Source organism: Tympanuchus pallidicinctus, unplaced genomic scaffold (assembly GCF_026119805.1).
Source record: "Tympanuchus pallidicinctus isolate F22 unplaced genomic scaffold, pur_lepc_1.0 scaffold10, whole genome shotgun sequence".
Taxonomy (NCBI): Eukaryota; Metazoa; Chordata; class Aves; order Galliformes; family Phasianidae; genus Tympanuchus; species Tympanuchus pallidicinctus.
Genome location: NW_026294619.1, coordinates 6,921,473 through 6,940,311, shown reverse-complemented (window position 1 = coordinate 6,940,311; position 18,839 = coordinate 6,921,473). Strand labels below are relative to the sequence as shown.

Below are 18,839 nucleotides of genomic sequence, written 5' to 3'. Positions count from 1 at the left end.
AAGGAAATAGTGCCAAAAATCACAGCTTGCTCAATATCCACCCTCTTCATTACTGGAGGCCTTGGGAGCCATGCATGCACACATGATCCTTTAGGATGTTAAACAGTTACCTTGCCACATATAAAGTCAATTATACAAATTTCTAATATCAAATGCCACCAAATTTTCCAAAATAATGAAAAACATTCTACAGTAAGTCCCTCATTCTGTAAGTTTTGGAGATTCACTGGGCAATCTGGTCTAGTATTAGATATGGAGGTTGGTGGCCCTGCCTGTGGCAGGGGGCTGGAGCTTGATGATCTTTGATGTCCCTTCCAACCCAAGCCATTCTATGATTCTATGATTCACAATCAACTTGTAAACCTCCTGGGGTAGAGAAGATAAAACCCATTTTTCTGAGAGTTAACTGAGAAATAAATGAACTTTCAGTACAAGCATTAATAGCATTTATAATTCAGAATTAGGTCCTGAAAGACAGCAACAAACAAGTGGTGGCCAGTTCCTTTTCTTACAGTCCCTCTTCCTCATCTTTTTGGTCAGGATTATTTAAAAATCAGAGAAGTATAATCTTCATTTTAACAGATTAAGAACTGATATTCAGAGCTCTGCCAAACAAACATGATTTTTTTAAAGAATGCCTTTGGAAAATGTCCTGTTACAATATTTATAGCTCATTATGTTCAAAGTTTAAAGCATTGACTTTTAAATCAGTTGCATGAATTATAACTCAATGTCATGATGACATGAATAATAATGCAAAAAATCAGAATCATAATTTACAAAAATGTTGCCTGATAGATTGAGAAATTGATATTTAAATCAGGTATTTAAAATGTATGAATAAAAATTTTAATCAACGGGAAAAAATCATTCCAGGGATTAATGTTGTTATTAAGTAGAGGTCCACACGTTTTTCACATTTTACTGTCACCATCCATATTTACACAGGAAAAACTTACACAATAATGCACATCCAAGTTAAATTACCTAAAAGGGTATATGACAGAGAGGTTAGCTAAAACCTATTAGAATTATTGACCCTTAAAATCATGTAAGTTCACAAAATGAGGTAACAAGTACAGTGGGCTTCAGTTTTGTAACAAATCCCACATCCCTCATGACAATTAAAGATGATCAAAACACTCTTATGAGCCTTGAACATAAAAATACTCCAGCAAAAGAGCTGCCGTTTATTGCTAAGGGAACAGGTCTATAATATTTTTATAGAATACTACAGACTATCCTCTGTATGAGTGCAATATACCTATGCACATATACACATAGATATATAGAAATATGCCCACAAATATAATGAATGAAAACACGACTATGCACTCTGAAGTATGGCTATAACTACTACAACTGATTATTTGCATTCGTGGCATTAGAACCTTAAAGCCAGAGCTGTAAATTGATGAATTGCATAAATATAGGCTGTGTCTCCTCAAAGACCAGTTACCCAAACACAAGGCAAGAGGTACATGCAAACAAAAAGGTCCAGAGAACCTAGATTAAAGCTGGCCAAACTGAAGGCCTGGTCCTTCATCAGAGGAATGGGAGGAGAATAACACCTAACAAAGAGGACTTTACAATTTGCTCTACAAATCCAGTTTGTACCTACAGAATGCAGAGATGGATTTCATCTAGGTCATGTTACTGTGTTTTATACTCACATTGTAAAGCAACAAATTCAAAGTGCTGATAAATGTACCATTGTTCTCCCTTACAGAAATAGCAGCCGATGACCTACAACAGAACCAGAAGAATCGTGAAGATCAAAAATGCATTTTATTTTTGTCTTTACACACTTCAGTGTTTTTTATTGTTAAAAAACTCAATGAGCTGTATCACAAGAAGTTAATTTATCTGTTTGGGTTATAAACCACAGAAATACAAGCTTATAGTAGAAACACTGACAGAACCTTAACTATATGGAAAATAATGGATACTGTCAAAAACATGAATCAGAAAAATAATTAGCAGAGAGGTAAAGTGACAAGAAGGAACCTGCTTTTCATGATGTACAGGATCTACTAATGGAAATATTTTCTTCCAAACAATTTCAAAAAGAATTTCCATGTTTACTGCTGTCATTTTGTCATCAGAATACAATAACTTTAAGGCAAGCTTTACAAGAAAGCCCACAGTAGCTTCTCATAAATACTATGGTATCTCATACAGTGATGGTAATTAATTTCCCTTTTTACCTTTGCATCACCTCTTCTTTCAGTGTATTTTTTTTTCATTCTCTTTACTACTATAAAAAGCTAAGTATCACCATGTTGACAGTACTGCTATGGCATGCAAATATTTAGGTATGCACAGATACAAATATATATGGACTTATACAAATATGGGAATGAAACACATAGGAATGAAAAGGACACTTACGAAGCAAGCTGGGTATTGTTAACCAGGTACTCCAGAGGATAGCTACAGCTAAATTTGTACAGAAGCCCAGGTAAATAGCTGATAATGGTTGGTGGGTCTGGTGTATCTATATAGCCCGAAACATTACCTATCTGTACCACTGAGATATTCCCATAAGCATTGACACCTCGAGCTGAGGACACCTATTGAGGGAGATAGAAAACAAGTATTACCAGGAAGTTGAACATGGGACAAGAGTTATACCTGATGCTTCACGCATCATTTACCCAGAAATACCATCAGGAAGATCTGTTGAAAATGAGTTTGCTTTATCAACACCGTGTTGCTTATGTTCTGCCTCTAACCTCCCCAGGATCAAGCATATACAGTTCATAGGGGATATCACTGTTCTTGAAACACAGATTTGAGTAACATTTGAGTAAAACTGATGAATCCTGGTAAGCACTTTCTCTGGGAATTCCCAGTGAATTTGAGTGTTTTGCACAATGGTGAAGGAACTTTTCTATTACAATGCCAATGGCATGTGACTAATTGCTCAGTCAATGGCAGGAAAACGCTCAGTATCAGATTTCCTAGTCTGTCCCTTGCTTAAGAAACACAACCTGGAGCACCCAGGTAGCATAACCTGCCACTGCTATTTGGCTTTCTCCCCATCCCATCCTCCCAAAAATCATAAAAGGTTGGTATTCCCTTTGTTTATATGGAAAACAAGTTTGAAGCCTTCACTGTGAAAAAAAGCCAAAAAGTTGCATGGGATTTTACTATTCTATCGTGGGGACCCTAAAACTTGTAGCTCCTTCATCCTCTTTGTGGCTCAGCATGCCTAGACAGGTTGAGAAGAATTTTTGGTTATGTTTTTATCTTGTGCAGCTTTGTGGGAGCCCCGTTGGAATCTCCAATCTGCAGTTGTTTGGATTGATAAGAAAGCATGTTCTTAAAGTTATAATCAAAGAGCATGTTCTCAGAGTTGACAGTATGACTGACTCCACACGAAGAGCAAAAAGTTTCTTCCTGTCAACTTCTAACACAGGAGATGGAAGGTACAGAGACTGGGAAAAGTGAATCTTGAGCTTGGTGAACTTGGTTTTGTTGAAAATTTTAAAGAAAACTCAGCCTGAAGCAAATAGGTCAGAGAGCATTTTGAACAATTCAGCACAGTTTGACAAAATTATTAGCAACTGAAAACAGCAGCGCTGTTATGAAAACTGACAGCTAACTTTGATCGTATGAATTCCAGGTAGAACATAAGCCTTAAAAATAATACATTTTTACACATTTTTGTTATTTATTCATAGGCAGTTTGATACAAACAGTGAAGATCTGTACAGGGCAACATACACAAGTTGTGCAAGCTCACTCTTCCTTGGTTGAGAAGGTCTAAGACTTTTTTTTTTTTTTTTTTTTTTTTTTAAGTGAAATTTATATCGGTAGGAAACAGGGTTTGAAGTCAGCTCCTGGATCAGATTCTGGTTTGAAAAATTAGCTAAATGTTACATTTAATTATTAGTTACATAAGGGTATGCATTATTTATGCACAAAACAGTAACAAAATGCAGACTCTGAAGTCACAGTCAGACAAAACATCATAGCACAGATTGACACCGCACCAAGTAAAAGACCCGAGTTGAACATACAAATCTGATCTTCAGGCCCATACTTTGATTTTATATATATATATAAAATATATATGTATAATATATATAATAATATATATATATAATATATAATAATATATATAATATATATGTATATATAATAATATATACATATATATATGTATGTATATACACACACATATATATATACACATACATATATATAAAATATATAAATATGTACATATGTATACTTTATATGTATATATATATATATATATGCATATAAAATTTGAGCACATAGTTAATTGCCATTCTTCATTTTGTGGGTGTTTGGTGAATTTTTGTTTGCTGGCGTAATATTCCTAGTGTGATTGAAAACTTCAGTTTGTTGCCAGATAGTTCCACAGAGAGGAGATCCTAAAAAGAAGTGAATGCCATGACAGCACTACTTGTAGAGATGCCTGCTGTGAGCTTCCTCCCTCACGGGGCCGAGTCCTCTAGCCAGGTTATTTCCGCTGCAAGATTCAGCCTGAAGGCCCTGCCTTATCACAATATATATAGGATCAATCAACAAGCCCTTTCACACAAGATCTCAGAAGCACCCAGACTATAAGTTATGCTCTTAAAAATATTTTTCTTTTATTCCACAAGCAGGTATTTGAAAAGTTTCAGGAAAACAAAATATGTTCATAAAGTTTTTAAGAATGCCTCGTGAAAACATCTTTTTCAGTGAAAAAAAATTACTACTATGTGAAATGTACCATCTAATCAGAGGGCAAATGTGTCCCATCACGTTTTCTGGTTAGAAATCAAGTACATTTTCAGCTTTCTCTGGTTTTCTTTGATGTATGCATTATATTGCTCACTGGGAAAGACAATGCAAACATTATCCATAAAAGATGTAATGCTGTCAGGCCATTCACTTGACCCCATGCATAAACAGCCATGCTACAATTTCACTTTGATTTCATCTTACCACTAAAGTGTTTCCACAGGATTCCAAAGTACTCAGATTGATGATGAAAATGACCACTGCTGGAAAGGTGTTGTTATTGATGAACCCCCTGCAGTGAGCATCCCCATGCTTCCCATTCAGTGCCAGATCTGTTTCAGAATAACCAGAGAATAGAACTGTGCAAAAATTTATCTTCATAGTAATCGTCTGTACTCCACAGAAAACATTGATATCACGTTCAGCTGCAAGGGAAAAAAAAGATAAAAGATATTGTAAAAAAAAAAAAAAAGAAAAAAATGTTGTATTTGAACTAAACAGCATATAATTATTGCACTAATTAGTCTGGTGTTATAAATCCCTATCAAATCAAGCTTTATACCTCCATCACAGCAAAATAATGGAATGTAAAGAACAGAAGAGCATTGTTCTGAAAAACGAGTATATCTGAATCTACAGCCACACTAAAGAGAAAAAGATTAATGCAGTAAGTGTAGTCTACCATGCAACAAAACCACTATTCCAGTCTTCACCAGCAAGTCATTTAGTAGCGCATTCAGAAGTTGAAGCACTGCAAAGGATTGGAAAAGTGGTTAAATATCTGGAGTTTGATTGAGCAGCCCTCTTCTGAAACAGTAAATTCCCAGCACTTGTGAGAAAACTTGGGAGGGAAGCTTTGCCCCTCAGTCCACTCCAGATGGCAGCTGGCATGGGAGTGGAGTACATTTGAGGCCGTCTGGAGTCTACTTTGTATTAGACCATAGTCTCAGGCTGTGCAGCAGACAATGAATAAAACCACAGAGTGTCTTGCAATCTTTCATTCTGTACATTATTACAATACAAAAGAAGGTAGATTGCCTAGAACATGGCAACTGTTATAACTAATCAGTTTTTGAACTGCAGCAAAAATGCTGATGAGCTGATGGTTAGACTAGATGGTATTAGTAGTCTTTCCAACGTTAGTGATTCTATGAAAGTCCTTCTTATATGAATGTACATTTATTTAATTTGAATATACTGAGGATTTTTAGGTGTTTGAATAGCAAAGCATTGGGTGAGATTACAGGGACAAGGGATGGTTTCTTTGGGTGGAGAAACCCAAAGCTCTTACATAACTTTTCTACAAGCTCTTCTTGCCTTTAGACGATATAGGACATTTTGTTTGGGTTTCTTTTTTTTCCTTAAGTGCTCTGCAAAAGGTGTACTGCATCATGTTAAACACAGTCATTACTCGTTTATAGAACTACACGTTTATTACACCTGCTTAAGCATTAAGGGCTATTAAAAATTGCAGAACAACTTCAGTCAATACTATGCCATTAAGCCTGCTGAAATGAATTGTTTCACTGAGCTGACAAAACAGAGAGGAAATGAAATCTCCATTATAATGAACTAGCTCTTCCCCCATGGTACAGGAGCACAAACAGTTTAATTTAGACAGCTTTAATGGTGGCTTTAAAGCCAAAACAATCAAGTGCAGAAAATAACAGGCTAAACTCTGACCTGAACTAATGCGGTGATAAACGCTACTCACTGGGTGTAAATTTGGGCAGAAAGGTACTGGAGGCAAAACATAAGTAGAAGTGATGTGGTGTGATATTCTCCTGGTTTGTACACGTACGTATTTTCACTAACATAATGTACAAAGATCAAGAAGCATGTTATGGTATTCACTGCTAGAGGACTGTTGTAATTCAGTTAATGGGTATACTGAGGTGGAGGGGACAATACAAAAAACATAAATAGCGAAGGATATGCTTCTACATTTATTCAGAGTAATTCACTGATTGTAATAAATTGCAGGATATAATATAAAATAGCTCACTTAATTTTATAACTCACTTCAAGCCTCTTTAAAAGCAGGGTGTTATTTTTCCTGTTACGGTACCTTTATAACTTGCAAAATTCTCATTTGACACTAATGGAAATGGGACCATACGGTACAATAGCCACTTTTGCACTATAAAGGAAGATAAGCTGCTTTCCTAAACTGAACCTTTTTGCTAACTGCTTTTCAAGGACACATTGTTATTAAATCTGTCCATTCTGCAATACAAAAAAGCACAGTGTTTGTTTAGAAGCAATTCTGAAACTAAATACAAACAGATCTAATGCTCCTTTAGATGCTAAAAGTCTAGCAATCTTTTCGTGAATTTAGAAAGTTATATATTACTCCTATATATGTATGTTTAGACAAAAATAGTTGCATTCCTGTGGTAAAAACTTCCAATTTTCTGACGAAGATAGTTGTGATGGCTTGGAAGTAAGGTCACCCAGCTGAGACTTGATGGGACCTTCAATACAATGGCCTCTATTGCTGTTGTGTACAGGCAAAGCATTTGGCCTCTGACTCAAACTACACCAGATTGCCATAGGCAAGAGTACTTACAAGAATGTCATGTGCAAAACAGCATAATCCATTAGATACAGTGATAACTACAGTAACTGAGACCATCTTGAGTCAAGGGTGGACTAATGGCAGCATGGCCAAATGTAGACAGCTCCACTGCCCACTTCTGCCTGGTGTCCATCTGTACCACCAAGACTTGCAATGGAGCTGACCATAAAAATGTGTGGAAGACAAGAACTTGCCAGAAAACTGCTGGCAGAAGTCATTCTACCAGAAGCATGCAAGGATATTTATAGCCCGAAACCAGCTTTTCTGCAGAAGCCTTTTCTTTGATTAAGTCACAGCTTCAGTGGTGAATTAAAATGCGCAAGAGTGTGCGAAATAGCAGCAGTACATTCTGGAGATGAACTAGTTTTACAAAGTTTCAGTAAGTTCTTTCAGCAAGAGCACTGAATCTAAACTGCACATTTCCATCTGAAGATAGCTGCACTAACATGGCTGTACACTCCAAAAGCCTTCTAAAAGCTATGCTCCACTACAATGCACAACTTTAAACTTTTTTCTTCAGGCAGCTTTCTGACGGACAGCAGGATTTGACCTTGTTCCATACTCAAGAAAACATCTGCCTTTAAGTACAAAAAACACGGAATTTTTGATCGACCAACTGCGTTTTTGTCTACAGCCCTGCTGATTATTGCATGCTTACGCTGTAAAACAAACCTGCAAACTGCAGGAAAAAAACAAAGTCCTGTCTGATTATTTATCACCCTGTTTATGCAGCGCCATCTCTATGCAAAAGTCATCTAAGCAGCAAATGATAAAAGCACAAATAAATGAAAAATGGATGAGCTCACAGGGTCTTTAGGAAGGCTTAATTTCTCCTCTTTGCTGAAGACAAGCTTCCTAAACTTCTGTTCCTCTCAGCATTAAATAAAAGAGCAAACAACTAAAAAAAAAAAAAAAAAAAAAAAAAAATCAATGGCTTCTGAGGTATCTGCACACCACAGACCTTGGCTAGAAAGTCCACTGTCACCTCGTATTTGGAATTTCAGCTGACAAAAACAAATGCTTCTTACGAGGAACAAATAAGGAATGGGGAAAATAATCCTACCCACAACCTAGCTCTGCAGGGCAGTATCTCAGCCTCAAAAGACACTTGTTTGACATGTTCTTCACTCTGACCCCTCATTCTTCCCTTATACCTGAATGATGAAGGCAGGGAAAAGTGAGCCCCTCACTCCCTGCACAGGTTCTGGCCCATCTTCTGGGGTACTTGAACCAATCAAGCAGAGTTCTGGGAGGTTTACTGAGCTCCACCAGCCTGAGTGCATCACTTAACAGTCTCTCTTGAACAAAATACCTGTCATATTTTGGGACAAAAGCATTTTGGTTTTTCATCTCTAGCTCAAATACATGGCTACCATAAGTAAAATTATTTTTCTTTCTTAGCTCTCAAAATCAGCACTAAAACCATTGATTAAATTTCAGCCTTTGAGTTTCTACTGCTTGAGATCACAAACAGGAACAAGCAGGACTCAGTTCTCACCTGCTATGGGCAGTGTGGCATTATTAGAATTTACTTAAAAAAATAATAATGTTTGCTTGTAACCTAAGCAAATGCAATGCACCTAGCAGTATGGTAGTAAAATTTGCTTGTAACCTAAGCAAATGCGCCCGAGTCTCTGGGATTCAGCAGGCATGGAATCTGATATAGCCATTATTATGAGACAGAACTGTGTAAGTAGTTCCTAAATACTCTCAGTAAGAGTTGGATTCATTTTGTGGTTATCACACAGCAAATATAAAACCATGGCATGGGGTTAGTGCTTCCCTCTAGTGGCTGCAATCCTCTTAAGAAGTCTGAAATGGAAAAAAACAAACAAACAAACAAACAAAAAAAAAAACATACCCACACAAAAAAACATGGAAAATAATGAAAGGTACATCTGAAATAGGTGGGCACAATTAACCCACACTTTTTAGTCAAGCCTGTAAAACTCTTAAGAATAGAAATACAGAAGTAGTTTGTGAAAAACTCAGCTTAATGGTGATTTTTGCCAGCGATGAACAAAACATATTTTATCCTTTTTTGCATGTCCTGTGTTGCTCTACTTTTCATATTTGCATCAATCAAGGGAAAAAAGATTCAAAAACATCGGTGGTCTTTTATATCAGCAATGCACCTAGCAGTATGGTAGTAATAGGAAACAGTGAAAACAGATGATTCAATAAAACTGATCTTTCCTGAAGAAGAGTCAGAACCATTATCATTTAGAAGAAAAGAAAAAGAAAAAAAAGAAAAAAAAAAAAACAACAAAAGGTATTACAGCATAATTCTGAGACTTCATCACTACTACAGGAACACAAGATGTAAATCAGTCAGAATCAGCCCTTCATTACTATTATTCTGACCAAGAACCAACAAAGGCAGGAAAAATAAACCATGTAACAGATTAACAACATTCTTTAACTGAGTAAATTCTGATATATATATGTTTCTCAGTGCATTAACAGTTTTGGACATCTGATGTCCCCAGAAAAACTTAATCCCTATTTTCTCGAGGCATGAATATAGATCATCTGTAGATGCATCGCACAGCTTTAACTGCCTCCAGGCAAGAGCTTAACGGTGAAGTGAGGCACTGAATTTTGCCATCAACTTCGTTTTTGCTGAAAAAATACGTATCTATTTCTGTATTTCATTAAAAGGACATAATTACCTCACTTGGATAAAACTTGAAAGGAAACCCAGTTAGGAGTTTCAGACTCTTAAACCTGTAAAGAGCATTTCAAACAACATGACTTCTGGTGAATTTCTTGAACAGGACAGAGCTCTGGCAAAAGCAGGTCAAACCCCACTGATGTGAAGGTAGTTGTATTCATTAATACTAGGCTGGATTTGACCCAGCGTGCAATTAAGAAGAGTGTAAAGTGTAACATTACAGGAGTTTCATTGTCACTCAGGTAGTTAATATTCACTTAATGTGAAGCCCTACCCCGAGGTCCCAGGCAGATTTAAAGCTCTGTATTTAAAAATAAGCGCTGCTTTGAACCAAGACAGTAAAGAAGCCATTTAGAAAAAAAAGTCTATTAAACACTTACCAGGAAACCTGCTATGGAGGTTAGCATCACAGTTGTAGCCGTTGAACTGAGCAGTCACCGAAAGCACTTTAATCGTCAGCAGGAGCAGTAACCATACCTGTTCCATTGCAAAACCTAGCAAAACATTAGGTGGTTATTACACACATCTGCTTGTTGCGTTGAAGATGCTTATTGCAGACATTTTACCACTCGGGAGGTGATGGCCTCCAGCAAAGGAATCGTGGATAAAGCTCACAACCGTACGAGAAAGAGGCCACGGGCAGCTGGGCCCATTTCTGTTTCTGAGCTTTTAATCACAACGTGCAGCAAAGAAGTGCTCATGGATGGTATAAAAGAAAGAAAAGGGGAAAAAGTCCCCTAAAATTTATTGATAGATTAGGAGAGTGCTTATGCAATTGAACATTGGCAGTTTGGGGTTTTTTGGTGTTTTTTTTTTTTTTTTTTATATATATTTCAGTGTAAAAATCCATTGAGAAAGATGAATTAAGCAGAACAATGTTTTATTTCAGCCACGTCCTTGGAAACTGTACAGATAAATGTCTTTTTGAGCAATTCTCAGGCTCAAGGTCCTGGAATAAAATCAGTCCATATCTAATTGCCAAAAATTTGTTCTTTGAAGCATGCATGCAATTGAATTGAGCTCAGGTAAGGAGTTGGCATAGAAATTACATCTACTTGAATCATACCTGGCAACCAGTCTAGAAGGTCAGAACACATAAATTTTTCATGTCCTGAATAATTATTCTTTCTAGGAGGAATTCTCCAAAGTGTCATACTTACAATACTTAGCACAATCAATAAATATCTGATTCGCATATTCATTAGGAATATCTCAGAACACCAGGGATTTTGTCCGTGAATTGCTTTACTTTTTCTTTTATTTATTTTATGAACAGCAAAATCTCTGCTAATCTGAAGCAATACTAGTTTTCCCAAAAAAGGAACTGGGCAATTCTGAGAGATTTAGGTGGTTTGCTACCTCTAACATGACAGCAAGAGATGCTGATCATCACATTTTTCTGAGAAGAGAAGGAACATTCACAAACAGCACACTTCCATGCAGCCTTGGAAGAAGCTAGCAACAGCACATGGGGAGAATGTTTGGGACAAACTCCCACTTTTTTATTTGAATCATTCATGACTATGTAGGAGTGTGGGGTTTAAAGTCTTGTGTTGAGAAACAGAGGCCCTCACAGAGCATTCTCAGATGCTCCCTGGCAGCAAACAAACCAACTAGAATAAAGCACGAGCCACGCACTACGTGAAGAAGCCAAAGGAATGTCCCAGTGCCACCAGAGGAGTCCAGTCATTCACTCCTACTCAATTCAGCCTGGAAGTACCTGGGATTAAAACAGAGTTGGCAGCACCAAGTTTCTGCTAGGCAGGCATATGGATATTTGGACTTTATCTTTGTCAGTCCCAGCCTACTGAAGCTATTCTATTCTTAATAAGTCAGATTCAACTTTTGCCATCCTATCCAAAAGCAGTTGTGCTGCGTGTCTTCTGCTCATCTTCCTGATCCAAGTGTCACCTATAGCAACAATGCAACCTTCTTTTAGTCTCAAGTGGATACAAAATTCTAAATAAAACAATTCTTTGATCCTTTAATCTTTTTTTCAAACAGACTCCTGTGGAGGTTGACAGCACTTGCAGCTAATGCTGACAAAAAGAAAAAAAAAGAAAAAGTGAGAACAAAGAAAACAAAATTCTTAACTGGGTTGCTATGAAACCTCTACAATTTCATGATTTCCTTACCTTATCCGTTACTCTCGGTGAGAATTAGGGTGTTTCGGGTTTTGATGTTGGTTGTTTTTTTGGTTTTTTGTTTTGTTTTGTTTTGTTTTTGTTTTTTGTTGTTGGTTTTTTTTGTTGTTGTTGTTTTTGTTTTTGTTTTTGGAACAAGGGAAATTTAACCTTTATTTTGTGAACATTTTTTACTGTGGAAAACTGATGTTTCTCCAGTATATTGTAGCCTTACCTCTGTTTGTACAGCTGTGATTTGGATAAAATGTCTCTTTCTATAATTGAGCTGATAAAGCTCTGATAAATCAAGGGCATTTTACAAAGATCTAAGTTTGACTTCAATTTTCTAACTACTACAATATTTTTTTGCTACAAAAAAAAAAAAAAAAAATGTTTGAAAAGAATTTAATGAGAAATCACACTGACAAAGCTGTAACTATTATTTTAGATAAAAAGCAGACCTTCAGATAATTTCTAAAATGTTAATTATTTAACTTAATTTCTGTTGCTGTGCTTCAGAGGGAGGAGAGATGATTGCTGAAGACCAAAACTGAATTAAGACATTAAGTATTTATAGCATCAGTTCTCTAGTGCATTCAGAGCGAGTCAAATTTTAACACAACCAATAATGTTCTTCTTGCTCTCCAACTACTGACTGATCTGCATATGGATTAGCATGCAGACCTGCAGCACCAGTTGGTCAGCACTCCTGCTGATCTCAGTTAAATAAGTTAAGAATGTGCATTATTTTATTATTTCTTGCAAGAGAATTTCAGGGCTAGAAAATACCCTGAGAGGCCAACTTCATGTATCCATTTACCATTGTAAGGATCAAGGCAACCACTTCTTCCCAACTTGCCTTTAAAATGTTTCCAGCTACTTCTCACTAAAAAATGCTAAAACCTCAGCCAACCAAATGTAGAAGTCATCCAACCAAAAGATTTGCATCATAGAATAATTGAATGGCTTGGGTTAGAAAGGACCCAATCATCAAGTTCCAACCACCAACCATACAGACATCCAATTATTTCATCAAAATGGCACTTGTCTGTATACGCCTATAAAATGAAATATCCACATAGTTATGATGAAATATCCACATAGAAAAAAAGGAAGGTAAAATTCAAGCCTCAGGAGTAGGTGATTTATAACCTAGAAATCAACACGTTCATAAGAAAGATAGTAAAGGTATGCATTTGTTTTTTTTCCCCCCTCTTTAACATGGAATTGGAGTTTTTTTGGCCATTACAGCACCCCGTGCTTTTCAAAAAAAAAAAAAAAAAAAAAAAAAGTGCTTTTTAGCTCAGAAACAAATATGTTTGTCTGTTAAAAGACATTTTCACGATTCCATAGACACAAACTGCACAAAAAATGCCTTCCTACACTCCAGGTTTCACCAATGTAACTAAAGTACTCTTTTGTTTTCTTCAACTTTCATTCTCCATTTTCTCTGCTGAACATTTTTGAAAATCTTTTGATGTTTACATGATTTACTGTTTGTTTATGACACTCAGTGTAGTGTTTGGACTCACTGAAACGCCCAAATCAAGGGAAAAAAAATACTTTCAAAGTCATGCAAATAATTTAACTTAGTTTCTGCTCCTATACCGAAGGATATCTTCCAAACAAGGTTTCGTATATTCTATTGATCAAGGGGACAGTTCTTTCCGTTGATTTGGAGATGGAGGAAAGCTCTGTGTACAGGACTTCCACATATACCCAAAAAGTTCACACGGCAACTATTTCAAGCATCCATTGTAGAATAGATTTGAAGGATGAGTACAGACAAAGAGACAGAAATTTGAGGACCTATCAAACATGGTTAATTAATCATTCAGAGACTGTGCATCATTTAGGTTTCTAAAACAACCAACTCAGTGGAAAAACAGCTCAATATACTTGGGTTCCAATCTACCAAACTGTTAAAATGCTGAAGTAGACAGGGTATGAATTTCTTTGCAACTGGATTTGTTTATATATCCAGCACTAAGTCATATCTGTAGATCTTACTGTTCTGTGCTGCATGTCATTGAAGAATACAAAGAGGAACAGTTGCAATAAGCATCCCTCGATTTAATTGTTATTATTCTGCAAAGCCCTTGCCCCTGATTTCACAAATGTTGACATGTCAGAAAACCACACAAAATTTCAAAGCAAAGATGTGCAATTTAAATGAAAGCCATTCTGTATTCAGCTTGGAAATACTGTGGAACAGCAGTGACTAACCTAAATTCCTCCTTTTATTACCTGACACTCAATTTGTTTGTTCTCTCATATTTTCATTTTTAAATGATCTTCAATGATTTTCCATTTCGAGCAGCATTCACTACTGGTTCAGTCCTTCATTTTGTATTTAAATTCACTTGTGAGCTAATTTTGACTTTTGAGCTTAATTTTTATTTCAAATATTCATCCTATATTTTATTATAATCTGATGCTTGTTCTTCATTTTCCATTTATGGAGTAGCAATGCTACAAAATAATACAGTGATATGTATGTATCTTGACTTGTGCATAATGAAACTAGCAGAATAAATGTTCTATTTACAAGTGTTTTCATATAGATCTATTAACAGACTAAACGCTCTCTAGCAACATACATTAGGTCTCTGCAAGTTATAGAATAGAAAAATGATTGCTTTTACTTAAAAATGTTTTGAAGTAATCATGATGTTGTTTAATAAATATTACTTCTTATAATAATTTCATGACAAAATAGCTCCTTTTGGTTCATGTCTGTCTCACTGTTTCCCTGAGTTCTGCATCTGTGCTGGAGTTGTGTGTTAGCTGTACCTCCATCAGAGCTTCCAGAACTGCTTTCCTTCCAGACATATATCAGACTATTAGCACTTAAAAGTAATGTGACAAACAAATCCAGAAGAATAATTCTCTGCACCCAGCCCTTCAGTTGAACTACATCAGTTCCTACATCCCACTGTAACAGATTATCCAGACCATGCAACCTCTGTCATCACCTTCTTTGCATCTTTGGCTCTTCTGATGCAGATAAAACAGGACATGGAACTTTACAGTATCTATTTTGAAAACAAGGATACCAAATGGTGGAATTCCTGGTTTTTGGTTTTTTATTTGTTTTTGTTTGTTTTCTTCCTGAAGGATAATAAAACTCCTAAAGGATAAGAAAAAAAACGGGCGCCTGAGATGCAAGTAACTTTTTAGGAACAGGTTTCATCTTTAATATTTCCATCCACTTGTGAACAATGTTTAGTGTCAAGACTTTGAAAAACAGAATTTCTTTTCTTATATTGCGACTTCAGATCGCAATACCATGCTATTTCTGACATCATGAAAAAGCTGCAAAGGTGAAAATACATGTACAGAGATACACACACTTACATAACACATACACACACACACACTGATTAGTATTTTCTAATCAAAACAAAGCTCATGACAGTTATAAACCTGCAAAACAGATTGGATGCTCCCAAAATTATAGCATTTGAAGGCACGCAGCACAGGAATACAAGCATAATAATGACAACACATACAAGGAAATAATAAAACTAAGAACGCTAGAAATCACTTCATCTGTGAATGTAAAAAATGCATCTGATTTTTCTTTTCTCAACCGAATGGGAGCAAAAATTTGTTTTAAGTAGGCAAACTAATCTCTCTACTAACCATACAGAATACAAACAGCAGTGGTGGACGATGAAGGAAGTACGATGCATGAAATGTACAGGTGTACTTAGGCATAGATTTGCTTTCAGTATCAATTATTTGGCCCCAGAAATGATTCATGCACGTTTTCTAGTCATATGTTTAGACTCTATTCTTGAGATATAAAACAGAAATCCTGGAATGTCTCTATACTATATGAGCTTTGTAATTAATATTGGGTCAAAGCTCAGAGCGCCAACTAAACCCAACAGGAACTGTAATTGATGAAGAAGAAATCATAGACAAAATCCCAAATGCCAAGATATTTGGTGAATCAATCAGTTGTGTAAGGTATCCAAAGAAAGTGAGACTGGGAACAAACTTGGGAAGGGCCTTTTTTTCTTAATAAAGAAAAATAAATCAAATTTTTGGTTTTATTCTAAACTTTTTGGTTGTTCTTTTTTTTTCCTAGTCCCTCAACAACAACTTCTTTCACTTAAACTAATAATAATGTTTTTGGCTTTTTTAAAAAAGAGGTAGATGTTAATTTTCCACAAAAGTAATCCAATGCCAAAATTGCTAGAATTTAATCTATGATGGTCGTTTCAGAAAGCTACCAAATTTGGACCAGCATGCTACATAGGTAATGGAAATTCAAGACCATTAAATATTAATGTAGAAGTAATACAGAGCTTTCTTCTGAACTGAAGTGAAATAACCATTCTAAGCCCTGCTGAACACCGAGAGGCTGAAAATCTAGGTCTGGTTCCTAAATACACAGCTCAGGTTATCTTTTGTTAATCTTATTACTATTAATGAGAATTAAACATGTATGTTGGATAGATAATATTAAAGCCATGCAATGCCTTTCAACCTATAAAGTCAGTGTAATGCATACTGAGAGATCCACAATAGCCTTGGTACATCCACAGATTCATCCCGTAGCCTTAGGTAGGCAAAACCCTAGTTGAGACTTTTTTATTGCTATTACTTTGCCATTCTAAAGGCTAGGGAAAATGTAACTACAGTGCTATATATTAATAACAAAATCTGTATTTTAACAATACAAAACATTCATCATAATAATAATCTTTTAAATGCTGTACTTCAGCATGCAAGTCTACTTGCTGTTACGACAAATCCTTGAATGCACTGAGGTTTTTTTATTATTATTATTGTGTTCTGAAAAGAAATTGACTGCTTATTTACAAAGTAGAAAGAGAAATAGTGATCAAACGAACAGTACAACTATATGAAATATTTCCAAGGGATTTATACAAAATAGCACAATACCTTCCAAGGAGATAACAGACTAGAAGTGAAACAGTCATTAAAGCACTTTAAAAAGCTATGTTGGAACGAGTCATAGATCCTGACAGTTTATGTATATTTAAACTCTCCACTTAAGATAGTTAAAATCATGCAAGCAATTTACCTGTTATTCTGTGCTAAACAACAGTACAACAGTTATTCTAGTTGTTTCCTATATCCATGAGTGAAATACTAATATTCCTCAAAAGGGCTACCTTTCCTTCATGCCATTCTATATTATTTTTACTGTAGTTATACTTAGTGATCAGTTCAATTTTATTTAAGTATTGTCAGAATATTTGGGTTTTTTCCTCCCACAGAAATGATCTGAATAAGCAATTTAGAACTTGCTGCATTTCACAGAAAACATTGCTAAAACCCTCCCACACGTTTATATTGACATCCTAAGGCTTTTGAGAACATTAGTGTTATAGCTATAGTCATAGTTATTATACCATACAAAGAAAGTATTGAAACATTATGTACCAGATAGATAAGTCAATAAAATTATTCAAATTTCTGTTTCAAATGTTTGATTCACAGATGCCTCAATAAAATGTAAGAACGTAAGTCAATTTAAAGCTTCAGATATAAAAATACAAATAAAACAAACCAACCAACCAACAAACAAAACACCAAAATCAACTGCATCTCTCAAGTCACACAAGAAAAACAGATTTCTGTGCTGCCCTTCCAACCTGCAGGAATTAGTATGGTTTTCTATGGGTATGAATTGTGCAATGCTGGTACTGAGCTCAGATTTTAGAGGCACATAGGACTGAAGGAAGTGATCTATTGTCAAAGCTTTGGACTAGAATTAAAGAGTTTTGGAAAAATTCTTCTCTGATTTCACATTGTCTACTACATAACCAGAAAAATGTGTCAGACTGAGGAAAAAAAGTAAATTCAGAATAGAATTTGGAGACTATTGTAGTGATCTGAAAAGATCATTTTATTCCAAATCTGGAAATCTTTGACAAAGCAAGAACTCCTTTTCATTATTAAAACTTATAATTTGATGTTCTGTTGTGTATTTCATTAATCTCTAGTTAGAACTTAGATTCTTTGTGCAAATTTGGCGGGTTCAACACAAAAAGCCAAGAATTTAAACCAATTGAAAACAGATTTCCTATTGTAGTCACTGCATATCTGCCTTGCATCATAAAGTGAAAATCATTTTGTATTTCTCACTTTGGTCGCAGAATATTATAATAAAGAGAAGAAAAAATCTATAATTAACTGTTAAAACTGATTACAAAACAAGTTTTAATCACATAACCAATAGCACATACCTATGGACTGACTACAACATGCAGAAGTACCTGCAACGAACGCAGTGACAACAGAATTTTGAGTCATTGGCTAGCTACACTGACTACATAGAAAAATGGTTTGATTTTGCTCTCTTGCACCTGTTCAACATTGTGTTCATCTTTCACTTTTAGTAGAGATATCGCAATTTGAAAAACAGTAAGAGACTAAAGCAAGTCCAGGATCATCTTAGACAAACACAAGCAATGGTTATGTAGTCCTCTATATGGGCAGACAGGGACCGTCCCTAAAGCCTGGAATGAATAGGTTGTTTCTAGGTTTAAAGATATTCAGCACAAGCACATTCAACCTACTGATTTCTTTTTCACATCACTGATCATTATGAGGATTCCATCAGCTAGCAAATTTACAGAGACTATCAAATCATTTGATATAGGCCACTAAAGAGTCGTCACATGGTAATGGCCTTCAGTTGCCTCTAACTATGGTCTGGATT

At 35.7% G+C, this 18,839-nt stretch overlaps 1 protein-coding gene across 2 annotated transcripts in view; it reads right to left on the bottom strand.

Moving 5' to 3' along the window:
• The window catches only part of ZPLD1 (zona pellucida like domain containing 1), a 105,674-nt gene that overhangs the window by 9,782 nt on the left and 77,053 nt on the right, over positions 1-18,839 (bottom strand). For both annotated transcript variants that reach the window (XM_052704754.1, XM_052704762.1), the window contains exons 4-7: positions 10,394-10,507; positions 4,966-5,186; positions 2,392-2,573; positions 1,674-1,746 (exon numbers count right to left, since the gene is read on the bottom strand). In XM_052704754.1, the coding sequence (XP_052560714.1) occupies positions 1,674-1,746; positions 2,392-2,573; positions 4,966-5,186; positions 10,394-10,499 (582 nt within the window). In that variant the 5' untranslated portion in view covers positions 10,500-10,507. The remainder of the gene's footprint in view (positions 1-1,673; positions 1,747-2,391; positions 2,574-4,965; positions 5,187-10,393; positions 10,508-18,839) is intronic.